Raw genomic sequence first — 17,497 nt, 5'->3', positions numbered from 1 at the left:
GAATTGTATGAGCCCCAATAAATTGTTTAAAAAAAAAGAATACTGGTTTAGGGGCAGGGAATGTATGGATGTGCTTTATGCAATTGATGTATGTATATGTATGAACTGTGATAAGAATTGTATGAGCCCCAATAAATTGTTAAAAAAAATACTGGTTTATAACTTAAGAACCAAACCAAACTCACTGCCATCAAGGCAATGCTGACTCACAGTGACCGCACAGGACAGGGTACAACTGCGCCTGTGGGTTTTAGCAGAATGTAAATCTTGATGGGAGTAGAAAGCCGAGCCGTGTAACAAAATGTTTTCACTTTCCCAATGCCCGTTTCGAATAATGACGATTAAACGCACTGACATTTTCTATTCTGAGTATTTCAGACTGTGCTTCCAGGAGCACGGTTTACAGTCGTTCCTCTTGCATCCATCGGTCCTGTAAACACGGGCATCGTCAAAGACGTCCGCTGACCCTCGGTGTCCCTCAGAGTTGGACTGATGCGATGGCAGTAGGCTGTGGGTTTGTGTGTAAAAGGGGCTTCCCAAGTTCATGGAGAAATCCCATATTCCCCCTACTAACTGTGTGATCTCAATCAATTCCTGCAGTTCAAACCCACTGAAGGAAAAGGGTTCAGAAAGATTTACATAAACACCAGATTGTCACGATTCCTGAAACAAGGCATTCTTGTTTTTGCCCGAGTGACGTGCACTTAGGGCGCGGTGGTGGTGGTGGTGGTGGAGGTGGTGGTGGCAGTGGTGGCGGTGATGGTGGAGGTGGTGGTGGAGGTGGTGGAGGTGGAGGTGGTGGTGGTGGTGGAGGTGGTGGTGGTGGTGATGGTGGTGGTGGAGGTGGTGGTGATGGTGGAGGTGGAGGTGGTGGTGGTGGTGGTGAGGCTTCTGTTTTAACCTAACTGAATCTTGCCTCACACTCAATCGTGATCTTGAATGGGAACATGCCGAGGAAAACCCAAATGCTACATTTTGGCTTTTTGTCAGTTGAGTGAGTAACAAATGTGTAAAATAGAGAGCATGGCGGAGGGAAATGACATCTGAGTAGCCGGGGAATTTTACCTCCAGATTCTATAACCTTTTAGAGGGACTAAAAAACGAGGAGCAGTCAAACGGAAGTGGCCGTGGCGTCTGCAGTGATGTAAAGAGTTCATTTCCAACATAAACAAACAAAAGGACAGGGGATTTTCTTTCCAGAGAGATGGTTGTCAACAAGCTAGTGAGGAAAGATGGTGAGTGCATTGAAGGTGGTTGGGGCTTTACTGAGAGTGGCTTCTCCCTCTTCTGATCTGTTGGCTTGTTTCCATTGCTCTATCCATGTATCCATGCAACCAGCCAACCAACCAACCCACCTTTATCAGAATGCAAGAGACAAAGATAACGATTGTTCCCATTATTAAAACAAACAAACAAACAACTCAGTCTAGTTCTTTCCCAAAAAAAGGACTTTGGAAAAGGTCAGTTCCATTTATTATAGTGTCAAGTAGATTCACAATTATTGCACGGATCATTCTGCTGACAGAAGGCCAAAATGTAAGAGCTAGGTGTTCAGAATCTTTAAGGGATTAATTACAATCACAGAAACAAAAATACATACCTTATGTCCCAAATCACGCCCCTGTTTTTACTTACATAGGAGATTTTATTTCTTGTGGGTGAAAACTGACTGTGGAGTGAAATTTGGTGAGAGCTTCCTTAGATCGTCAGCTTGATCAGAACCATGAAGAAAACTCGGCTCTTACAAGTCAAGACCAAATGTCACCACGCAGCTGGGCGCTGAGCTTTAATCAGAGGCCGAGGACACCCGGCCTCCCTTCAGAGCCATGGAGCTGGTGACGCTCTCACTTGGGGGAAGTGGGAAACAATAACAAAAGCTAGGAAGGGACCCAGCATCCGAAACGCTTCTCAAAAACAGAAGGAAGTCGTCAGCGCAGTTGGGAAAGAGTTTTATGTTTCCAATGAAATTCTATTCCATTGATCTGTGTGGAAGATTGTCTTCGACCTATTTGGCTTTTAGCCCATAAACTGTAATTGATTCAGTCTCGGAAAGACCACTTTTTATTTTAAGCCGGGAGTACATAACAACGGTTGCAGGAAAGTGGATTTTTAATTTACTCTAGTAATTGTACAGGGACGAACTGCTTAAAGAAGAGAGGGAGAAAAGGAAGTCCTAGCCTTCAAGTCGTCTGAAGTGATTTCTCATTCTGATTATATTGGAAGAAGTGAGCTGTGGGTTGGCATGACTCCTGTATTCTAAAAGTTTATATACGCTTCATAATGCACCGCTATAGAAAGACGCAGCCTTTATACATTACTGAGGCAGCACAGTAATTGTCAAAGGAATGATTGCGGATTCAGAAGATGCGCTTGACCAGAGCCCTGCTAACATAAAGTATACATCGAGGAGAGAAATAAGTGTGGTGGGCAGGTGGGAGGGTTAGTTGGATTAGCAAGGCAATTCAGGGATGGCTTTGGGCCTTTGGACTACGTAAAACAGACCAAATTTTGACCCCCCACCCATCGTTGGATCAATGGGAAACAGGCTCCATGAAGAGGAGCCGGTGGACATGCGCTGAGCTCCAGCGGGCGCTTCCCAACACTGCATCTGGTCAATACGTGACCCCTTGCTGAAGCAAGGCTTCGTCCCGGGCATCAGGATATGCGCTCAAGCGGTTAGAATTCATTAGACTATCAAAAATGCCATTTAGATCACCAGCCATGTCCTGATGGGTACAGCATGCAGAATGTCAAGCGTCCTCTCTGTAAAACGGAAGTCGGAAGAAGAAGCATGGTCAAGTCACGTGCGCTGAGTAGAACAGATGCCCAGGTGCAATGCGTGAGCCTCTCCTTGCTGCCGTGTCTCCAGGTGAGTCTGCGGTGGAGTGCAGTGAGGAGGAGGCAGGGGACCCGTATCTGCGCGTCCATCCCGCCTGCTGTCTTCCTTGGGTCAATCCTTGGCTCACGGCTTCCGTGTGCATATTTCTACTGTGAACGAAAGCTAAATACACACACTACACATTTTCTGCTTTCAGAAACTTCTACTACACCAAGTACAGCGTATATTTTTCTCTTTCTGTTAAAAACAAATAGTGCAAAACCAAATCTGATCGTCAGAGTGATAGTTTGAGTGAGTTATTTTGCCAAGAACAACAGCCAAGCTCTGTCTTAGCTGCCTTGTAGAAACTGAATATAGTTTTTGGGGAATATACCCGATTTGCCCAGGAGTTCTCCACTCATCCACTCGTCATCCACGGGTTCCAGCTCCGTCAGTACATCTCCAGCCTGAAAGGAGAGACACGTTGACACAACGATTGGTCTCTACCTACAGAGAACAGGCTCCCCAGGGGAGGACCAAGGTCACGGGCAGGCACTGGGCAGCTAAAGGCCTGGTGACCTACTTCTGAGAGAGGGCCGTCACTGACAAGTGGGCAGCAGTTCTGCTCTGCCACCCACGAGGGGACGTCGAGGAACGATGCGGAGAGGAAGAGCGGCGGGTCTTGCGCCCACTATGTACCTTGCCTTCCAGGCTGTAATTCACTTGACAGATAATTTCCAATCATTAGTTTTACAGTCAGGATGCCGAGGAAAACAAAGGCCAATTCAACCCCTGCTGGGAAGTACAATTCCATGGCCCGGATCACATGCTTCAAGTTGCGCAACCCTTTCCCCTCCACCTCTGAGTTCTCCCATGAACAAGCCGCTTCCGGCTCCTCCTTTGAGTTAGCTGCTCATTTTGACCCCCTCCAGAAAGATCTGAAAGGAGTACATCGCTGGGGCAGCCATCAAAGAGGCATTTTAGATGTACTGTTGAGTCCACACCCCCAAGGGGTCATGATGACCAGGTCCAACAGGACAAAAGACTACCCGTGGGCGTGGCTGCAGTGTTTGCTGAGTACCCACCACCAGAGGGCGGTCAGCTTCTGCAACCACAGTCTGGTGTGATCCCCAGGGTTTTCCCACAGCTGGTGGCGCCACCTGATTAAGTGTTGGACTACTAACCACAGGGTCAGCGGATCAACCCCCCCAGAGGCTCGTGGGAGAACACGGAGGCTGTCTTGGCTCCCATAGAGATTTACAGCCTCAGAAACCTTGCGCAGGGTCCCTTCGAGTCAGAGTTGACTCGATGCAGTGGATTTTTGGGTAACTTTTAGGAGAGTGTCAGGCCTTTATTTCTGGTTTGCTTTATTAACACTTTTAAAATGATAGATTAGGTGGGATTTACATTTCAGATCATTAACTTGGTATTCAACTGTTGAAATGACTAAACACTCCCCCCAGTAGTTTACCCCTGCACCTGCTCCATGAGTTAGTTCTCTTCTCCTCTGTGGACTACTACTATCTTCTGTTTTCACCAAGTTAACACCCACCAATACTCTAGCCCGTTCCTTCACCTTCTTTCCCTTGCTGCCCCCCCCCCCCCACCTCTTCCAGGTCTGTTTCAGTCAGGAAGCTCCCCTGAAACCCACGCACCACAGGTGACTGTGCTGGTGTTAGAGAAGCCGACGGCAGAGCGTCCTGCGTCAGAGCCACGCTCAAGTGGCCACAGTAGGACACAACGACAGATGCATGGTGGGCTTAAAAAAAAAAGATTTCATCATTTTACAAAAAAGGACACTGCAGCTCAAAAAGAGGAAGTAGAGTATACAAGGCTCCGTGCTAAGTTAGTGGAAAAGGCAGGACTCAACCCCAAGTTCCCAGGTCCCGGGTCCTCACCACTGGGCACTGGGACCTCCGCAGACGACAGCAAGTCTTTTTGCTTAGGAAGGCTTTTTACCGTAATTGCCTCTCATCAGCATCCCGAGCATCCTGCACTCTGCATTTGCTCTTCCACATAATGGTCTGCTCCATTCCTCCACGCTCCTAATAGGCAATCTGCATTCCTCCTACCTTAAAGAGCACTGATTTATCCTCATCAGGTGAGGCAATGGGGCTGGGTGCCTCATTCATTGGCACATTATAATTCCTTCAGCAGATGAAGATGTCTTTTCTGAAATTATCTCCTGCATCTATTTTGTTCTTTATGGCGTCTAATCATTTCTTTGAATCTGGTTTTAGAAGCCCACAATGGTCCGAGACGACCCAGGCTACGTTGAAGGCTACCTCTATCAGGCTAGATGGATCTCTCTGATGCCCTGGTACGTTGCCCTCCAGAAAAGCGGCTGGATTGCAGGCTTTTCTTTATGGAAAATGGAAAGGAAAATTCTGACTATCAATTGTTGGTAATTTTCCCTGTTAAATAATCTCTAAAAATCCTAGCTATTCAACGTTTCTATTATAAATCAGTCCCTCTGAATTCTAAGTAATGACAAAATGGGTGACTAAAATGATTTCTTTTAGTTCTGTTCATATGGACACAGGCCGTGTCAGTTTCTTGGGGGCTAGAACTAGTTACTTTTTTCCAAATAAGTTTTATCTACCAACACTCTGTGAACATTTAATAAACTATTATCAATCAATACTAGACGCAATGGAGACTCTCTTAATGAAAAACTCTAGAATCTCTTGTTTTAAGGACAACTGGTCTTCTCTAAGTAGGAGACCTGGTGGCACGGTGTGTTACAATTTGGGTTGCTAAGCGGAAGGCGAGCAGTTTGAAACCACCAGCCACTCCGCCAGAGAAGGCAGCAGCTTTCTACTCCCATAAAGAGCTCCTCTGGGAAACGCACAGGCCAGTTCTCCCCGGCTCTACAGAGCGGCTAGGAGTTGGAATCCATTCAAAGGCAGTGTATTTTGGCTTTTATCTTCTGGAAAGCCAAACTGGTAGTTATATAGCGTGTTGTCAACTTGAGAGGATTAAGAGTGAAGGGATGGAGTCTAAGTCTGTCAATCAGGTCATGTGTTGCCTGAGTCTGAAGAGGGCTTAACAGATTGGTATCAGACATATGGGCTAATGTCGGACTTAAGGACTTGTTCTGAACTGGGCTGGGATGTTTTCTCAATATTCAACTGCTCTTGTATAGAAAGCTCTTTCCTGTTCACATGAGTGTCTATGAATTTGTTTCCCTAGTCTATCTGGACGAACACATAAACTCAAACCCATTGCCATTCAGTCGATTCTGATTCACAGTAAGCCCTGTAGGGCCAAGGAGGCATGTACCTTAAGGATTCTGAGACTGGCAATCATTACAGGTCTAGATGGCCTCGTCTTTCTCCCTTGGAGTGGCTAATGGGCTTGAATAGCTGACTCTGAAGTTAGCAGTCCAATGCTTAACCCACCATGCCACCAGGGCAGATTTGTCTTCTGGGGATACTGTGAATTCAGTTATTTATACTGGTTAACTTAAATGATGGTCAAAATTACATCCTCCATTTTTGAATCTGTGAGTCTTCACTCACAGAAGTTCAAGCTGGATTCAGACTAGGACATGGAACAGGGGATATCGTTGCTAGCTCGTGTCGGATGGCTCTTGGCTGAAAGCAGAGAAATACCAAAAAGATATTAACTTGTGTTTGATCGACATAGTAACTTCTGGCAGTTCCCTGTCAATGTACTGCTACAACTGTGGTTGGAGGACCTTCAGCCAAATCCTATGCGCATGTGACCTTAATGCTGCTGTTCTATAACTGTGCAGGTGGTTGGGTCTCCTTTCTTTGGAATGGCCACAGCTATGGGGCTCTTCCAGTCAGTTGGCCAAGTTGCTGTCTTCCAAATTTCATAGCACAGATGAATGAGTCCCCACAGTGCTTTACCAGTTTGTTACAATATTTCCACTGGATTCAATTTGACTCAATTCCCGGAGCCTTGTGTTTGGCTAATGCTTTCATTGCAGCTAGAACTTCTTCCTCCAGTGTCATTGGTTCTTGCTCATCGGCTGCCCCTGAAATGGTGGCCTGTTGACTAGTTCTCGTTGGTACAATCCTCCTGTAGAGTCTTTCCATCTCCCTTTGAAGTTTCCTACAACAGCTGATATTTCGCCCACAGAATCGTTCATGATTACAACTCGAGGCTTGAATGGTTCATGAGTTCTTTCAGTTTACGGTGTCTTCTTTCTTTTGGGTTTTCTAACTCTAGGTCTTTGCACATTGCCTAATCATATTTGACTTTGCTTTCTCAAGCTGACCTCTGACATTTTCTGCTCAGCTCTTTGACTTCACCATTTCTTCCATTTGGCTTAGCTACGCAAAGACTCAGAGCAATGTTCAGTCTCTTCTGACATCCACTTTGATCGTTTCTTTTGTTCCTGCCTTTTTCACGACCTTCTGCGTTCCTGAGCGATGGACGTGATGTCTTCCTGCAGCGCCTCAGGTCGTCTCTCACTAGTGTTCCATGTGTCAAATCTGTTCTTGAGCTGCTCGGGGTATTAAGGTGGGACAGACACAAGTTCCGCAGCCTCCCTGCCTCTGACTGGACATCTCTAGTGACGTGGACTTTACCACAGTCTGACACCGGCAATTCCGAGAGCTTGACTATTACAAAATTACCCATTATATCCAGAAAAATGTATCTCTTTCACATATCCAGTGAAATGTATCTCTTTTAAAATAGTTTTTACCCATTTCTCATTGGTCTATCATGGGCTTAAGCAGCAAAAAATGTATCTCGTATCGAAAACCAAGTATCTGAATCCCTAATTCTATATCTGGTTCCTTAACCACGGGGCCTGCTTGCTCTGGTAGACCCCCACAGTGCTCCTCTGGGGCTTTCCCGTGAGGATGGTCCACTCTCGATGGGAAACCCTGGTCATTGCATGGCTCTGTTTTTACTTAAGAAAGAAAGAAACAAAAAAGCACTTCTTTCGTGAAGTAAGATAAAACCATGTTAGGTATTTCACAGGCATGTTAGCAGCAGGCTGTGAGGCCCACGGAGAGGAACAGCCTCTCCTTGTACCTTGCTGGCTCTCACCGAGTCAATTCTGGCTCATGTGACCTTATGTACAACATAAAACAAAACAAAACAACGCTGCCCGGTCCTGCGCCCTCCTCATAATCGCAAGCACCCGAGTCACCACTGCAGCTATGGAGCCCCGCTAGGGCTCTCAGAACACCCCAGAGTGCCGGCAGCACTGTGTCTTCTTGCCCCAGTCGCTGTACTAGACATACCACTGGGTGGCTGCAGTGCAGAGACGGATTTTCTCATAGGTAGGGGCTAGACGTCTGAATCCAGCGCACTGGCCCTAGGGGGGCCGTGCTCTCCCTGTCAGCTGCAGGTCCGCTCTTCAGTCCTTGGGCAATCTTCACGTGGCGTGGCCTCTGTGTGACCCGACTGCTAGTGCTTCTCCGCCCGATCTGTCCTTTAGGTACCTCCAAAGTGACTGGCTGCACACCAGTATGGCCTCATTGACAGAAACAGAAAACCTCACACCCACTGGTATCACAGGGCTAGGGGAATTGGATGCCGATGTGTTATTTAGGGGGAGCTGGGGGGCATGATATACCATGCCGCAGATGCACTAAGGCCCAGGAATGACAAAGCAGATTGGGGACCGTGGTGCTAGCCAACCAAAGAAGTCTTCCCTGTGTCCCCCCTAACCTCCTGCCTGACCTTTGCAGTCACCTGTCCAGTCTACCTGGTTCACCTTTTCTAGTGTCTTCCTTAAGAATCAGGGGCTACGAGGTCTTCTTCCTTAGCTTGTGGTCACTAGTACTCCACCCATCGCTATGACTACACGGGTCAGGGTAGAGGAGACGCTTTGAAATTCGCAGCTGCTGACTACAGCTAGAGCCCAGAAGGCGACCGCATGATGAGAAGACACGGAGTCTGACCTTGAGGGAAAGCTCATCTTCGTGTTCCCCGTGGAAGTCGAACAGGGCTTTGGCCTTCCTCCCCTTCAGCGACGCGGCAGGCAGGGTTTTCCCCTCGGCTGGGAAGACACAGAAAGCGGACACTCCACCTGCCACTTTTAGGGTAGACTAGTTTTGATTAATTTTGAAGACATTTAATTTGCCAAAATGCTAAAGGGTGTTATCATAGAGGAGTGGGTGGGGGAATAAAAATCAGGCAACACCTATTTAGTAGGCACCACGTCCAGGCGGGTTCACAGTGACCCTGTGGGGCAGGGTAGAACCGCCCTTGTGGGTCTCCGAGGCTGTAGTGCCTTCGGTTGGAGACAGCCTCATTTTGATCCCGAGGAGGGGCTGGTGGTTTCCAACTGCTGACCTTTCGGTTAGCAGCCCGGCGAGAAACCACTATGCTACCAGGGCTCCCTCGGTCGACACAATTAGCAATCATTAAATGAAGGCACTTTGTCTTTCTTTTCCCTGTAACTCCACCACAGCAAATGGATGAAGCCTGCAGCATGCTCTGAAGCAACTCTCTCCAATGTAACTTAAAGGCAAACAACTTGGACTGAGCATGTATTTGCCTATGTCTGAAGGGGCTTACATTTTTTCTATCATCTTTTCATTCCATTTCTGCATGACTTTTTTGAATCGTTCTCATATGGATCGCTATGTGTGTCTACATACACAGACATACAGTCTCACCTTCTCTTGGAGAGGAAGCTCTACTTCCTGAAGTTGCCCCACCTGGGCAGGGACGCACAAAAACGGCGGGGAAGGTCCCTTCCCTGTCCTGCAGTCGGCCCCGGTACCAGTTGGAGTCCAAACGCCCTAGGACCAGGATCCGGTCTCCCCGTTTGAAGGCCAAGTCTTCACTGGTCTCTGCAATAAAGCTGTGAAGAGCTTCACACCATTCTCCCGAAAGGCCAGCATCCTGCCACATTTCAGAACAGTTTGGTAAGAAATGTCGAGACTGCCTTTGGAATTAATTTCTATGATGCTTTGTGTTAGTTTGGGTGGACTAGAGAAACATATTCATAGATACTCATGTGCATAATAAGAGTTTTATATCAAAGAGCAATTATATATTGAGAATCATCCCATCCCAGTCCAAATCAAGTCCATACGTCTGCTATTAGCCCATGTGTCTGAAACCAATCTATAAATTCCTCTTCGGACTCACAAAACACATGCAATGATACCAAGTGCAGGAAGATCTCAGGCCAGTGGGTGGAGAGTCTTGTGGATCATTTGGCAGTGGAGACATCTCAATGCTGGCAGGGGTCTCCACATCGTTCCCCCAGTTCCAGGGCTCTGGCTGCACCATCTGGCTGCATGTGGCTTGTTGTCAGGAATGTCTTGCAGGGAGTAAGTGTATCTGGCCTCCAGTGAGCTCTTCAACTCTGTGGGGCCTCCAAATGAGCCCATCAAGCTGTGACTTGACTGACAGGCTAGACCCCACCCCTTCAGAAGTTGATACCAGATTATGTAACAACCACACGCTTAAAAAAGGCTGAGGGGTCAGAAGTTCTCGGAGCATGACAGTGTCTTCAAATCACCCTCTGATTCATGTTGCTATGAATTTTCAGATACAAGCGTTTCCGGCAACTTTTTTCTTAAAATGCAATTCCAAATGGCACTTTCTCACTGCCATCGAGTCAATTCTGACTCACAGGGACCCTGGAGAGCAGGGTAGAATGACCCACTGTGGGTATTCAAGACTAACTCTTTACGGGAGTAGAAAGCCTCCTCTTTCTCCATGGAGCAACTGGTGGTTTCAAACTGACGACTTGGCAGTTAGCGGCCCAGATTATAATCCACTCCACCACCGAGGCTCCTTCCAAGTGACAGAGGCAGGATAATTTGTGGTTTTTCTACTTTGAGGTGATATGTGGTACGTAAGCAGCAAAATTTTTTCTTATTCTATGATATTAATTATATTAAAAATTTAGGTAGAGGCATACAATATTTAGGTATAGTATTTATGACTCCACTCATTGAAATTATAGGTGAAGAGTCTGTCTAGTTTTCTTTCCCTAAAGGAGGCAGGCCCAGAACTGGGCAGTCTGTTAATTTCCCAGGTGTTCAGTTGACCGACTTGGATTCCGTGGCCTGTGTGGTGTGGACAGCGGCCGTGGGCGGGCTCCATTCCTGGCAACCACACGCACAACGGGCTTGGACTGCTGTGACCCACTAGGTTTCACTGGGTTACTTCAGTAGACCTCGGGCCTTTCCCCCTCGTTTGGTGTGCCTCGTAATCTGGAAGCTCTGCTCCAGTCCGATCAGCCTCATAGCAAGGTGGAAGCGTGCACTGGGATGGGGTGCTGGCTGCGCACGACACGCCCTGCACAGGGACGAAACCCAGGGCTCTAGCAGGGAAGGGCGGCATCTACCATCAAACCACCCACCACGCTAAACATCAACCCCATAGCATTTCTCAAAAAACGCAAGTTCCCAGCAGGGTTCTGAGACTATGACCCTTCATGGGAGTAGACAGCCTATCTTTCTCCCTCGCAGCAGCTGGGGCTTTCTGTGGTTAGCAGTCCAACTGCTACCCCCACCCCACCCCCACATCCCCCCGCACCCCCCATCCTGCTCCTCAGGCGCAGCGTCACTCGACCACTCCCACTACCATCACAATGATCTCAACTCATCGCCACCCAATCATCAGGTTTCTGGGATGTGTATCTCCATGGGAACAGACAACTTCATCTTTCTTCTGCTGAGTGGCTGGTAGGTTTGAACCACCAACCTTGCCATGGTGGCAGCCCAGTGCCTAATGCATAGTGCCAAGAGAGCTCCTTGAATAATGCAGACTCTTATTTTTACAAGGCATAGGTAACTGTGAGGCTGGCGGGATAACCAGCAAGATGCGGTTGGCCTCTCTGGAAGAGTGCTTGAAGGAGGACATTTCATCTGTCACCTGATCAGGGGACAGTTTAGCTCTGTGAAGAGGGATGGAAACGGCATGTTCAAGAAGCTCCACAGGCGGCAGCAAAGGCCGCAGAGCCGGGGGCACAGGCTCCAGACCCAGGCAGCAAAGGCCGCAGAGCCGGGGGCACAGGCTCCAGACCCAGCCCTGCTACTTCCTAGCTGTGTAATACTAGGCAACTTACGCTACATCTTTTTTTCTGAGCTCACTGCGAGCATCAAATGAGATGATGCACGCCAAACACTTAACACGGGGCCTCGCACATTATGAATTCCCAATCACTTATGGCATATAAACAAAAAAAAGAGCTCTAGTGATTTAGGTATCGGGCTGCTAACTGCAAGGCCAGCAGTTTGAAACCACCAGCCACTCTTGGGGAGAAAGACAAGGCTCCTCACTCCTATAAAGAGTTACAGTCTCAGAAAACTACAGGGGGTTTTGATGACAGAGAAAAGTTTTTTTTTTTTGTAAAACCCAAAGAACCAGCAAACAAAGGACTTGTTCAACCTTAGTCCTCTTGCTCCTGGATGTGGATAATCCATCCTACTGATCATCCACCAAGAAATGCAGGCTATCACTGCCAACATTCCCACAGTAGGACTGTCCTCGGTTTCTTTTCTGTTCCATTCTGTTAGTGGGGGATGCAAGACTTCAAAGGCACACAGTCCAATTACCAGTGACACTTTGACAAACACAATAGCCCACCTGGCTTCTGCGTGTAAAGTAGGGTAAAAAACAAAAATATAAATAAAAACAATGTAAGTCACTCAAATTTCAGTTCAGTTTAAATAATTTTGTGGTATGTTTCCAGTTGGGAATGGAGTATCATTGTTATGTTGATCAGGTAGGATAACTGTACAGGAGTCTCTTGAATCAATCTCTTTTTTGAGGTTGGAAAAGTGAGTAGAGATGTTAAGATACATAACAATTGCCCGGGAGCAGAAACTAAGAGACTAGGACTCCCCCATGGCCAATAGACTAAAGGCCTTTCCCAAGTGCCAGCACTCTGAATTCAGACTTCAGAGAGCAGGAACAAATGAACTTCTGTTCATGAAACTCACCTACTTTCGTGTTTCTCGACTACCAAGGTAGAGGAGACCCAAGGTACAGGGGCTACACACTGGGCTGCGACCGCAGATTCAAGAAAGACTGGGCTTTCTGCTACTGAAAACTAAGGTCACTAAGACTTAGGACGAAGAGTTAATCCAGTCTTCCCCCTCCCGTCATTACAACAACAGAGATGTTTCTAAACATTTGGCAAGTCCAGCTACATGTAAAAGAGTTGAAAAAAACCACAGGCAACTGAATGCTCACAATTTACATCGGTTTCTCTCGTGTCTTTTTTAATAAATAAATGTTTGTGATTACAGTATGTATACCATTTTATATACTTTTCCCCTAAGAAATAATTGTGGTAGTTACATAATGTGTTGTCAATGTGAGACTTAAGAGTGAAGGTGTGGCGTTTGGCCTGTCAATTCGGTCACAGTTTGATGACCTCATTTGGAGGTGCTAAGGAGATAAATAGCTTGCTGGAGGCAGGACACACACCCACTCCCTGAGAGACATTACTAATTAAGAGCCTGCTGGAGCTACATTGATACAGTCAGAGTCCTGGGAGCTGGAGGAGCCACGTAGAGACCTCTTCAAGCACTGAGCTGCTTCTACTGCCACTGGATCCACAAGACTTTCCACCCACTGGTCTGTGATCTGCGTGCATTTGGCTTTATGGCATGTGTTGCCTGAGCCTAAAGAGGAAGTTATGGACTAGTGTTGGACCTAGGGGCTAATACTGGGCTTATGGACTTGATCTGGACTGGGCTGGGATGTTCTCAATATACAATTGGTCTTTTATAGAAAGCTCTTTCTTATACACATGGCTGTCTATGTATTTGTTTCTCTAGTCTACCCAGACTAACACAAGAATGTATATGTTTTTCTATTCGTTGACATTAATGGCTTTAAAACATTCTTCTGAGAAGGAACCTAATTGGATTAAATCCAAATTCTTCCTATTACTCTGTAATAACAGCGCTCTCCCATTTTTGTGACTCAAATTTTATCCTCTTTTAGCTTCTTGATAACTCTCATGAGAAAACACTACATCACTTTTTCAATTCATCAATAAAATGTAAGAAAACATCACAATGAAAGCAACTTATATGCACACCCCTCCTTATATTATAGCTGCCGACTTAGTGCGAAGCTGTACTGAGTCTCTGTTAATTGGACAGGACAAATGGTGTTTCCTGGCTACTGTATTATGCGTCTCCTTAATTACTAAGACTCAAAACCTCACTGCGTGTGGGTTGATTCTGACCCATGAGCGCCCCTAGAGTGGAGGGCAGCGCTGCCCCTGTGGGTCCTAGGCTGCCACTCTTTATGGGACTAGGACGCTGTGCCTTTCTCTCACGGAGAGGCTGGTGGTTTTGAACTGCTACCGTTTTGGTGAGCAACCCGATAGGTAACCAGCACCAGTCACGTACAGTAGCTCTGTTTTGAATTCTCTGATCATGCCTTTTCCTTGATTTCTATCAGGACTTGGGGGTTCTCCCCCCCCATTTGTATAAGTGTCCTAAATAAAAAGGCATTATCCACCAAGTTTACGAATGGTAACATTTGCTATATGAATTGAAACATGATTACTATCTTCTCCGTAGCTACTGTTCACATTCCACCAAGTGTTTAAACTTGGCTGCCGCTGCCAGCTAGCTTTTTAAGCAGCCTACCTGGGAAGTCAAGCCAGAATCTTCACTTTTGGTCTTCAGTGGTAGGACCGTGGGTTTTGAGCCTACAGTGAAGAAGAAAAAAAAACACGAAAAAGGCTAACGTGTTGGATGTGAAGACCATGTATAGGAGAAAAGCGGTGGGCAAAAAGGGAAGGGCCTCTAATTCTAGACCAGACTTCGCCCGCATTGACTGTGTGGACAGCCCTGCCCCGGTACCTCCTTCTCTGGACCGCTCTCTCCGCTCTGAGTGAAGGGGACACACATGAAATGCTACCACCCAGTTCAGCTTCTAAAGCCTTTATGTTTTCTTCCCCAGGGCTTTCCTGAAAGAAACCTATTGTTATGTATCAAAAACATCCAACACCAGCTCTAGGAGACTTTACCCTGATAATTAGCAAATTCTCATAGGAAAAGATCATGTTTCTGTCTACCGTATGAAGCGTGGGGTTGGGAGGCACGTTAGCCTTGTGCGGCTCCCGGGGTCAGGACGGATGGAAGGCAGCGCACTCACCGACAGCACCGGCGCCCGCGGGCTGGGCCTCCTCCACAAGTTCCACAAAGCTCACGGGGAAAATCCCAGTTCTGCCTCGAAGCTCGCCCCGGGCCCAGTCCTCATTCACGTGCTCTGTAAGGAGGATCACTTCGCCCTCGGAGAAGCTCAGCTCATCCTTTTGGTCCCCGATATATTCAAACCGAGCAACACATCTGGCGCCTCTGAGCAAAGAGGGACATGTGGTGCTTTCAGCTGGAGAGTTCGTGACGTTCTGAACATCTTCATTCCTCATCCTGTCTCCTCACGCCCAGCCGAAACCCCCAGTGGTGCATGCACTGCCTTTAGCTCAGGGGGCGAACCCCATGAAGCCCGGAGCAGGAAGCCCAACTGGCCCAGCAGAAGGCCCGGCCGGCTCGGACAGGACCCGCCAGGGCTGAAGGGACAGACAGACCTTCAAAACCACAAGGAGAAGCTTTGAAGAAAACCAACCAGGCCCATCGTCTCCCACCACTTAATCCTACACTGAACACTGTGCTTTTAAAAATGGTTTGTTAAAAACATCTCCTTCTTAGCGGAGATGTAAAGGCCTTTTAAAGGCTTCATTTCTAAGAACTAGAAGGATACTTAAGTAATCTGCAATTCTGATTGAAAAGAACATAAGGGCAGAGCTAACCCTGTGTCGCTGGGAGGCCAGTCTCACACCAAAGCTCTGATGGGAGGCACACTGGCTTTAGAAAGGCGGGCTCAACAGCAACAGGCTAAGGAGAAGCAATTGGCTGGTGAGAAAAAAACTGGTCCCGGCTCCAATCACATTGTAATTTAAGTCAGGTCAATGGAGCAAAGATTGCAAAAGCCCACTTGAACTGCAATCTGCTGACACAGTCAATCCTGCTTAAACATAGGAGAAAAATGGACCTTAAACAGAAGCCAACTGTTCAAGCATCGAAGTTTTCTTATTTGTGGTAACCTTTGCATTTATGTTCTATTGTCCTCTGGCCTACCCCTTCCTGTCTGACCTATTCAAAGACAGGTTTACAGTCTTCAGCAGGTAGTGAATTCTCTTGGTTTGCTTATTTAACTACAATCTAGTTTCATTGTGGCAGGTCTCTAAGTCACAAGGAGTTACAGCTATGCATAAAAGGGCATATAAATTCCCAGACAGGTCTTCAGATAAAAAGGCAGACCAGGCAAACTTAACCCTTCCTTGGCCTCCTCCTAGTTCCTCTTGACACAAACCAAAAATGCCTAGGAGTTTAACCATCTGCTAGGACCCCAAACACCTGCAGATCACGTCACAATGCGTAATCACTCTGCCACCAGGGGTCCCCACCAAAAAGATCTGAACCTGATACAAGCTACTTGGTAGATCAACACCCAAAGGCATTGGATGTTTCCACGGATTGAACTGTGTCCCCCCAAAAGCTGTGCTGGACTCTGGCCCCTCCCTATCCTTGTGGATGGGGCCCTACTTGGGAATTGTTTGTCATGCTAATGATAACAGGAACATTAGACGAACTGAAAAGAGGCATTCATGGAAAGAGAACTCTGAGTTTTTCCAGACCAGGAGAGCAGAGAAGCAGGGTGAAGGGAGGTCAGAGAAACTGAGGTCTGGAATAGCCAGCGGTGAGAGTAAGCAGGTGTGTCTGTGTGTGGGAGGGGGTAGATGGGTGGGGGGGCAAGTTGGAACGAGACAGGGGAGTGAGCAAGAGAGGTAGGTGAGCGAGAGAGCATGACAAAGAAACAGACCCTCGGGGGCTGTGGTTGCTAACAGGGCTTGGGAGGGCACTGAGCATTGCCTGGTGAGTTTGAATGTGGCACGGGGCTGGCACAAACTCTGGCATGCATGGGAGGGTCTGGCGCTCTGGGGGTGGTGTGGTGGTGGGGTGTGTGTGTGTGAAGAATCATGGGAGGGAGACGCTTGCACTGGTTAGGTGTTGCTTTACACTCAGCTGGACCCATTAAAGGAGACCCTAAGCCTGATCAGCTCCGAGTTATAAAACAGCTGAGTGGGTGGTAGAGGAAAGCGCTGACCGGGAAGGCAGCTACTGCAGGAGGGCTCCCAAGGCGCCCTGGTGGCCTGCTGGTTCGAGTCGGGCTGCTACCTGCCAGGTCAGCGGTTCCTTGGGAGACACGGGGGTTTTCTGCCCCTGTAAGGAGCGACAGTCCCGGAAAGGCCCACAGCGGCATTTCCTCTATGGTGGCTGTCCTCTAGGGCTGCTGTCTGTGCGTGGGCCTCAGAGGGCAGTGAGGTTTAGTCTTGGGCTAAGGAACTGAGGCGCTGAAAAGATCCTCCCCCAAGGGAGACAGAGAACAGCTTTCCTGAGAGGCCAGCCCTGAAGTCAAACTTCAGCCCCTCAACAAAAAAACAACTCACTGCCAGCTAGTCGATGACAGGGCCGGACCGCCCCGTCAGTTTCCTCAGTTTCCGAGGCTGTAACTCCTGACCTGAGCAGAACGCCCCGGCTTTCTCCTGTGGAGCGGCTGGCGGTTTCAAACTGCCGGCTTTGTGGTTAGCAGCCCACCTTGTAACCACGATGCCACCAGACTTCAGCTAAGCCCGTCACAAGAGCCTGAATTTGCTTCTTCAAAGGCATGGAGGTGTGGGGTTTTGTGGCCGCATCG

The 17,497-nt window shown here is 47.8% G+C and overlaps 1 protein-coding gene across 5 annotated transcripts in view; it reads right to left on the bottom strand.

Annotated features, from left to right (window-relative positions):
- Positions 1-1,456: 1,456 nt before the first annotated feature.
- Positions 1,457-17,497, bottom strand: part of SH3D19 (SH3 domain containing 19) — a 232,486-nt gene continuing 216,445 nt past the window's right edge. For 4 of the 5 annotated variants that reach the window (XM_075543704.1, XM_075543707.1, XM_075543705.1 and 1 more), the window contains 5 exons: positions 14,894-15,096; positions 14,383-14,444; positions 9,427-9,655; positions 8,707-8,804; positions 1,457-3,285 (listed from right to left, as the gene is read on the bottom strand). In XM_075543704.1, the coding sequence (XP_075399819.1) occupies positions 3,169-3,285; positions 8,707-8,804; positions 9,427-9,655; positions 14,383-14,444; positions 14,894-15,096 (709 nt within the window). In that variant the 3' untranslated portion in view covers positions 1,457-3,168. The remainder of the gene's footprint in view (positions 3,286-8,706; positions 8,805-9,426; positions 9,656-14,382; positions 14,445-14,893; positions 15,097-17,497) is intronic. The other variant, XM_075543706.1, reaches the window with a different exon arrangement.

Source organism: Tenrec ecaudatus, chromosome 3 (assembly GCF_050624435.1).
Source record: "Tenrec ecaudatus isolate mTenEca1 chromosome 3, mTenEca1.hap1, whole genome shotgun sequence".
NCBI lineage: Eukaryota > Metazoa > Chordata > Mammalia > Afrosoricida > Tenrecidae > Tenrec > Tenrec ecaudatus.
Note: the sequence above shows the minus strand (reverse complement) of the source record. Positions and strands in the feature narration are given on the sequence as shown.